This window comes from Pinus tabuliformis, chromosome 1_1 (genome assembly GCF_031772625.1).
Source record: "Pinus tabuliformis cultivar Carrire ecotype Pingquan chromosome 1_1, CPIR1, whole genome shotgun sequence".
NCBI classification, from domain to species: Eukaryota; Viridiplantae; Streptophyta; class Pinopsida; order Pinales; family Pinaceae; genus Pinus; species Pinus tabuliformis.
The window spans coordinates 22,201,860-22,210,952 of record NC_142297.1 but is presented as its reverse complement, the minus strand read 5'-3'; the positions used below and the strand labels follow the sequence as shown (position 1 = coordinate 22,210,952).

Here is a 9,093-nt window from a genome sequence, read left to right as displayed (position 1 = left end):
TTAAGAGATCAGAATACTAATAAATGACAGCTTGCTTTGAGTAGCTTTTGGCTTATATCACTAACTATTTCTTCACTTGTTACACATAACAATGTATGTTGGAAGCAGAATGCTGGAGAAAGGCACAGTGGTGTTATAATTTGTCATTTAGAGCTTTATCACTTTTTAGACTTATCTCTAACTACTTCCTAATCGTGTTTTACATAGTACTATATGTTAGAAGCAGAGAGTTAGGAAGAGATGAACATTATCATTGGTTTTCAAAGTGATTTTCTTATCTTTTTATTTGCAGCAGCATGAGTAGTGACTAGTGCCATTAGAAAGTGGTTCTTTGCTTTCAGTTCATTTCAAGTTATTTATTTCAAGCTCTTTTTTTGCAAGTTTAGAAGGTAGTTAGAAACCACCAGTCACACACACTCACTCATCTAGAATTCACCTTACACACACTATCACTCATCTGTTTATAAAACTCCATTCCATCTTAGGAAGATAAATTAACCACAAACAACACCCCAAACGACAAAAAGATCTAAGAGGTTGCTTAAGTACATATAGTACACCTTCACTTCATCAGCTTACGAGCTCCTGGTTGACAATTTATGATAGCAATTTAGACAACACTAAATTGACTAAACAAACACTAAATTGAATATTTTAAAAGTTTAAAATTAATTTCTAAATTTCTTAAATTTCAATTTCTATTTCTCAATCAACGAATATATATGAAATGACTAATTTCAAGTGGTTTTCAATATGAATATTAAAAATGATATAAAATATGATATGATATTATATTTGTGTGTTCAATATAATTGTCACAAATAAAATTTATTTAAAAAAATAAATAAATCACCTTACTACCAAGTGTCATAACAATTAATTAGCAGTGTACCTACCAAATATTGATATTTATGAAGGATTTGATTCTCTAAATTATTTAATAATACATCAAGTTCATTGATTACTTTCAATTAGATTTTATAGAGTTCATTAAAGTTTTAAAAAAATTAAATATTAAACTAAATATTTTGAAAATAAAAAATAAATATTGAATTTTTTTTAATTTGAATTTCTATTTTCTTACCGTTCACTTTTACGAAGGTTTAGATTCTCTAAATTATTTAATAATACATCAAGATCACAAATTACTTTCTATTAGATTTTATAAAGTTTGTTAAAGTTTTGAAAAAAATAAATATTAAACTAAATATTTTGAAAATAAAAAGTAATATTGAAATTTTTTAAATTTGAATATCTATTTTTTTATTGTTCGCTTCATGCGGTTTAAAATTGAATTGTTCACAAAAAAAATGTATTCAACCAAGTGTCATAACATTTAAAATTGAATTAAAAAATTGAATTGTTCACAAAAAAAAATGTATTCAACCAAGTGTCATAACATTTAAAATTGAATTGTCCCGGAAAAAATATATTCAACCAAGTGTCATAACATTTAATAAAAAGTACCCCTATCAAATCTAAATATTTATGGTTAGTAATTTATTTTTACACCTCACTTTTTTTATATTTTTTTTATTATATCATTTACTAATAAAAATGTACAAAACAAAAAATATAGTTATCTATATATTATATTATTTTTAATTGGATTTGATTTAGTGTGATTTTGTGGACCTTCCAGTGCCCAAATCCAGTGGAAAAGTTTGAGGTGAAATTTTGATTTATGTTATTTAAACTGGTTTCTTTTATTGTATATATAGATTCAACACACTGAAAACTCCTTAAAACAAACTTGTGATTTTCTCTAAATCAGCTCTATTTACATATGATATCATGGGTTGTTTTATTTATGCTAGTATCGTTGATATGATTAATCAAATTAGTCAAATTACTATATATTATAATTTATTAAAAAATAAAATTATAATTATTAAAAAATAAAAAATTTGAAGTATATTTTAAAATCAAAATTTATATATTTACTGTGGACATGTTATACGATGATCTTGTCTGAGGTTTGGGAATCTTATCGTTAATGGCAAAGAAATATACACGTGGTGCAAAGAACTTCGAAGCGGGATAGCGTGTCGAAGAGGATGACTGTGACTGAGAAAGATGGCTATTCTTTACTTCCACTTTACCAATCCATCTAATTGGTAATCAAAATAGGTAATTGCCAATCAAATTCCGTCAAGATGGACGGCCACAGGTGAAAACCAATTTCAATTTGCACTGGATACTCCCCACACGGACATAGTTAGCAACATGGAAAATGTTGTTGAGCGTTTAATTGAACTTTCCATAGTGCCCACACGGACATAGTTAGGAACATAGAAAATGTTATATGAATTTTCCATGTATTTTCATAGCTGAGTTCATGCTTAACAGAGCCTAAATATCTGAAGCACGGTCGCTTTGCAAAGCAATCTATTTTTATCAGAGAAGGGTAGTACCAAAGGCACAGGGCTGACTTCGACGTAGAGAAAGAAGGCCAATCGAAAATCTGTAGTGCCTTAAATATACTCTTCAATGGCAGACCCAGAAATTGAACTGCAATCCATATCCATATCCACACCCCCTGCTCCGTCCGCCTCCACCTCCGCCGCTACGCCTCTGGACTCTTGCGGGTTTGATGTTTTCATCAATCACCGCGGTCCGGATGTGAAGAATACCTTTGCGAGTCATCTTTACGGACGCTTGCTTCAACGAGGGCTTCGAGCCTTTCTGGACAAACGGGAATTGCAAGAGGGACAGAATCTTACTTTGCAAATACAAAGAGCTATTCGAACTGCGACCGTCCACGTGGCTATACTTTCTCCCACATACGCACAATCTAAATGGTGTTTGGAGGAGCTGCTCCAGATGTGGGAGATGTGCGAGTCGGGGGCCATAATTATCCCAGTGTTTTACCACGTGAAGCCTGCTCAGCTGCGGTGGACGCAGGGCGCAGGTGGAGTTTACTCGGAGGACCTGCGGAAATTGGAAGAGAAGAAAACATATGATACGCAAACTCATCAAAAGAAGCCGCGACACGACCCAGACACTATTCAAAAGTGGAGAAAGGTTCTTTCTGATGTTTCAGAAATAAGCGGTTTCGAGCTCGATGCAAATAATACGTGAGAACTCATCCTCCGCTCTCAATATCTATTTTAATGATGCATACATAGATAGATTTAAACCTTACTGGTTTTAATTTTTGCCAGGGACGAGGGGGAGGTGCTGGATAAAATCGTTGAAAGTGTGGTGAAGAACGTGAAAAAGAGAAATTTGGACGAAGCGGCCGAAGATTCCGAAAATACAGCCCTGTTGGAGCAGCAGCAGCAGAATCGTGGAAAGCTTGACGTCCTATCGCTCTGGTGTGGAAAACTTCACGCCTATGGTTTAGGGTTATTCGGAATTATACTGATCTTAAAGTTACTCGGAATTATACTTGCAGTAGCCTTTTTCATAGTTTGGGCCAGAACTTTTCTCACAATTTCTTCGAATTTTCCAAAAAATTCTTCAAATATCCCATACCCCTTTAGAAATTTAAACCTGGGAACACCCCCTGGCTCTTTTACTGTGTGGCAAATTAGTAGTGCAACTGCTCAGGCAATTTGGTGGCCGTTGCAGTTATTTTTTATTTTGTTTATGAATATGACGGTGCTTTATATTCTGTAAAGCTGAAAGTGAAATTAATACTCATTTACAAATACTTCGCTGGAATTTGGTATTCAGCTTGCAATTTGATTTATTAAGGTGGACTCAGATGAGTCATAAATCCCTTAGGTGACATTTTGCAGCTGATTAGATTATAAGTTTGTGTTCTTCAAGCGGCGGCTGCGGCTGTCTTATTATTGGTAAACTCTTTGCGAAAAAAAGGTTGAAAAATAAAGGTTTGAGTGCCTGTTATGAATAGTGTGTAATAAAAAGCAATATTGGGAAAATTATTCTGTATGTACCCTGTCTTGTGGTTGAGGGTTAAATTATGGTGAAATTGTATGTAATAAGAAAACAATGTTGCATAAGTTTATAGTGTATGCTCCGTGTCTAGTGACTGTGGGTTACTTTAAGCTGAGTGTTTTTCAGAAATTATACGTGGGGACAAGGCGATCATTATCGACGTGGGTGTGGCTGTAGAGTCAGATAAAATAGCGCACACACACTCGATATATTCTATTATCATATGAATGAGGAAATTACATATTTATATAAGCAATAGTTTCAAGATAGGAACTCTATCTTAAACGTACAGTAGTGTGGTTGAGAGATTCCCACACACTAAATTAGGAGAAACTAAATTCCTATTATGTAGGAACAAACTCCTCAAATGGAGAATTACAAACATAGACAAGTAGGGATTAATTATTTCTAACTCCCCCGTTAATGACTACTTGTCATGATAGTCAAATCCACCACAATCAGACGAATTGCATGTACAGAACCTCCAAAACACAATTTGCCTCCCTCAGACAGATCCACAACTTCTCCACTCTGCCTCCTCTCACAAATCGTCAGACGAAGATGAGGATTCCCGCGGATTCCCTTGAAGGTGAATTGGCACGATCTTTCTGTACAATTCCGCACCAGTCTGGTATTTTGGCGCGGTGGCAGCCTAACAGACGCGACAGTTGCGCTTACTGGCGCGACTGTCAGTGCGAAAAGCGCGCCAATCCCCTTCTACTCAAAAATTAAAAAATCATCTGAGTCCGAGCAAAGTGTTTTGCAGTCCGCCTGCTCAATTGAACACAAAGCTCTCATGTACACGCAGCCACAAAGACACCTCAAGCCACAAAGACGATTCTTAATAGATAGACATTTTCTGGAATATGCTGTTTATATGTACTGTTTTATACCATGCAAAAAAGTTGATTCCACCTGCGGTAACCATGAAGAGCCGTTTGCCAAGTAAAAGGCCTGGTGCCGCGGCCCCGTTTTCCTCCTGGTGTGGTGGGCCTGTGGAGAGCTGGAGAAACGCCATTTTGTAAAGTAGCTGAAGCAGCATACATGATTATCGCTTAATCTGTCTTGCAATAATTTGACACGGAGGATCTCAAGTGAGCTCTGCCAATTGCGGAAGCTGCCAGTTTTTCCATTGTATGTAAACAGATTATCGGGTAAATTGCCCCAATACTTGGGAAATTCTTCTACGCTGTATCTGGGCTTAATCACAACTTTCTTAGTGGCATTATCCCTTCTCAGCGTAAGCTCGATATGATATCAGGGGTATCTCAGTATTCTTGAAATTTCATTTCATTTTTATTGTGTAGATAGCTCAAACTTTTGAATTATCTTTCATTTTAAATCATTTCTTAATTTACAAAATGTTTTTTTATCAGCCGCAAATTTATAAAAAGTTATTTTTCATTTTTATTCCGTAGATAGCTAAAACTTTTGAATTATCTTTCATTTTAAATCATTTCTTAATTTACAAAATGTGTTTTTAATCAGTAGATACAGTTTAAAAGAAAAAAAAAAATTCAGTAAAAAATCAAAATTTTTATTGCGATTTTTAAAAACTTACATGGTTTATTCTGTTAGGCATTCAGTTGACTGTATGATTTTCTGATCATAGAGTTTACTGAGATGGTATTTGTAGGTCTTGTATATTCTATTAGGCATTCAGTTGACTGTATGATTTTCAGATCATAGAGTTTACTGAGATGGTATTTGTAGGTCTTCTCCTTTTACTATTTCACTTTGTCTGGCATCATACAATGATCTTTTTAACCACTGGCCTCCTCTGAGAAGAAAACAACCCTGTTAGATCAACTATCTGAGAAAAACATATCATCATTTGTCCCAAAATAAAAAGAAACACACCCATGACACTGAGTCTTTCCCAGGTCTCCTTAGTGAGGAAAACAACTCAAATAGGAATGAATCAGCTGAAAGTTTTATGAGAGTTAATAAGTTTGTTATGGATTTGTTATAGAGTAAACTGTCTGGTGTTAACAAGCGAATATAAACCAAAACAAAAGAAATTCCGTGAAACTAGGCAGTGATCAAAGTAAAATATGGCCTTTTAAACATATGGTGGATGATCAGTTTCCTCTATCTTCCAACTATCCAGATCTTGTTGCAAACTAGTTTTAGAAAACTGATTTGTTGTATCATTGTGTTGCTTCATTGTGTTGCTGTAAATGTGACATAAAGAAAATTCATTAAAAAAGGTTTTGTCTCTTCTCACAATCGTGATAATATGTAATTGTAATTCTGACATCTGTTCGTTCCATTGAACCATTTGATGATATTTATTGAATTCCCGCTATCTGAATAGTGAGTATTCCCAAATGGGTAAGCCAACAGAGAAACATTTTTAAGGTAAACAATTCTGCAAAATTGTTGGATCCGGTCCCAGCCCACTGAGGCTTTGAAGCATCTATACATGTTTAGGTGAATAACTAACCCAGCGCGGCATTTATTGTTTTGGCCAGAGGCATCCGGTCCCAGCCCATGAGGCTTTGAGGCATCTATGAATGTTTAGGTGAATAACCAACCCAGCCCGGCATTTATTGTTTTGGCGGGAGGCCCCACCAAGTAGCTAAAACTTTTGAATTATTTTTCATTTTAAATCATTTCTTAATTCACATCTTTTTTCATCAGCCGCCAATTTATAAAAAGTTATTTTTATTTTTCGGCAAGTAAATACATTGAGATATAAAATTCACACACCGGATCGCGGAACAAACGGCTCTAAGCATATTCAGAAAAATGAAAATATATATGTATATGTTTTCACTATTTCAAAACAAATGGCAAAGTATCCAGGGTCATGATTAATTTTAATTTTTTAAAATAAAAATCAAAGATATGTGGATCAGTTCTATAAATTAAAAAGCTATAAACAATCAAATATATGGAGATAAGTTTTATAAATTAAAAAGAAAACATAATTTTATACAGCAGAAGTAAGCACATTTAAATAAACCATGTCACAATATCCGGTGGCAATGGAGCTGTGCAGTTGTTGACATGTTTTTTTCAAGTCCCAAGGGCATTGGAACTCGGGATCTTTGGCCTATTGAGTTTACAAGACCAAAATCTATCTTCACTGGTATAATACAATATTATATTTAGTTTTAATATATAGGATTTTGTATTTAGTTTTAATTCATAAATTTAATTAGATCAATTTTATTAATTAAATAATAAATTTTTTATATTTAATAGTTTTTAATAAATATATAAATTCTGTTATATATATATATATAGAGGAAAGTGGACTAGATACACAATCACAAGCAAGGAAGCTATCACAATCTTGCTTTGCTATCTCAAGTATGTCATGTAGTAATCTTGTTCAACACAGGTCTTCCTTCATTAATAAGGATTATATGGTTAATTAAATTAAATTTTATAATATATTTTTCACAGTTCTTGCTTCATGACAATGGGCAATGACAGCATTTTTCCTAAAAAGCATTTCATGGTTAATTAAATTAAATTTTATATTATATTTTTTTGAATTTAAATATATTATTTTTAGACATATTAAATTGATATTTGATTTTCAATTATTTTATACATGATTAAAGTTTATTAAAATTATGAAAACAAAATATTAAATTGAATATTTATAAATTTTTTTGGACTAATTACATTATAAGTTGTTGGTAGGCTTTTCTAACCATCTAATACGAAGATAAACCAAATTAGATGGTTTGAAACATCCACCAACAATTTATGATGTGATTAATCCGAAAGATTTTATCAAATCACAAAATTCAAAATCAATATGGATCACAAAAATCTAAAATCAAACACTAAATTGAATATTTTAAAATTTTAAAATTAATTTTTTAAATTTTTAAATTTATATATCTATTTCTTAACCAGCCAATATATATGAAATGACTAATTTCAAGTGGTTCTCAATATAAATATTAAAAATATATAAAATATTATATTTCTATTTTTAATATAATTGTCAAAAATAAAATTTATTTAAAATAAATAAATAAATCACCTTACTACCAAGTGTAATAACAATTAATTAGTAGTGTATCTACAAAATCTTGATATTTATGAAGGATTTGACTCTCTAAATTATTTAATAACACATCAAGTTCATTAATTACTTTCAATTAGATTTTATAAAGTTTATTAAAGTTTTGAAAAAAATAAATATTAAATTAAATATTTTGAAAATGAAAAATAAATTTTGAAAATTTTTAAATTTGAACTTTTATTTTCTCATTGTTCACTAAAATCGAATTGTCCAAAAAAAATGTAATCAACCAAATGTCATAACATTTAATAAACAGTATACCTACAAAATCTAAATATTTATGTTTAATATTTTATTTTTACACTTCACTTTTTTTATATTTATTTTTACTATATATTTTAATAATAAAAATGTACAAAACAATAAATATAGTGATTGATATATTATATTATATTACTTTTAATTGGAGATATGGTCATTCACCACAGCGACCAAAGATTACCAAAGGTAGACCTAGCACAGTTACTCTACAGAGCCTTTATGAGTATATAGAGTCTTTAGAGAAACATAGAGAATAAAGAGAAATCGAGCTACAAACAGAGTTAGAAGTCATGTTGGAAAATAAATTCACATCTCTTGAAGACAAAATCTAAAAACAAATAGAAAATAAAATAGAACTATTGGAAAATAAAATGGAGGCAATAGAGATTAGGTTGCAGGTTATAGAAAAACAAAACTAAGATACAAACCAAATATCCCAGCAAGGAGATGCTGATACTTTAGAGCGTCTTAAAATGAAGGACATGATTAAAGAACTAGAAGAAAAAAGAAAAAATTAATAGTTGCCTCACCCTAAATAGTGTGACACGTAAATTAGATATCAAACCAATTAAAAATGAAATGAAAAAATTGCTAGAATTAGACCATGAGCATAACAAAAGGGCCTTGAACCTTATAATCTTCGGTTTGAAAGAAGAAGTAGACGAGGATACTTTAGCCATTGCCGAGACAAAATTACATAATAGATTACAAATTGAAACAACGTCTTTCACAGAAGCAACAAGGTTGGGGAAATTAACTAAGAATAAAGGAAGGCTAATCCGAATAAAGGTGAGCTCTACTGACCATAAGTATGACATACTTAGTAAAACCTCAAGTCTAAAAAGAACGAGAATATTTATAAATGAAGATCTCATTCCAAA

The 9,093-nt window shown here is 31.8% G+C and overlaps 1 protein-coding gene across 1 annotated transcript; it reads left to right on the top strand.

Moving 5' to 3' along the window:
- The first annotated feature begins 2,237 nt into the window (after nucleotides 1–2,237).
- Nucleotides 2,238–3,897, top strand: LOC149211419 (disease resistance protein L6-like). The gene is made up of 2 exons (XM_089390442.1): nucleotides 2,238–3,077; nucleotides 3,165–3,897. Exons 1-2 carry the CDS (start codon nucleotides 2,491–2,493, stop codon nucleotides 3,619–3,621), a joined length of 1,044 nt encoding a protein of 347 aa, XP_089246568.1. The 5' UTR covers nucleotides 2,238–2,490; the 3' UTR covers nucleotides 3,622–3,897.
- The last annotated feature ends 5,196 nt before the right edge of the window (nucleotides 3,898–9,093 follow it).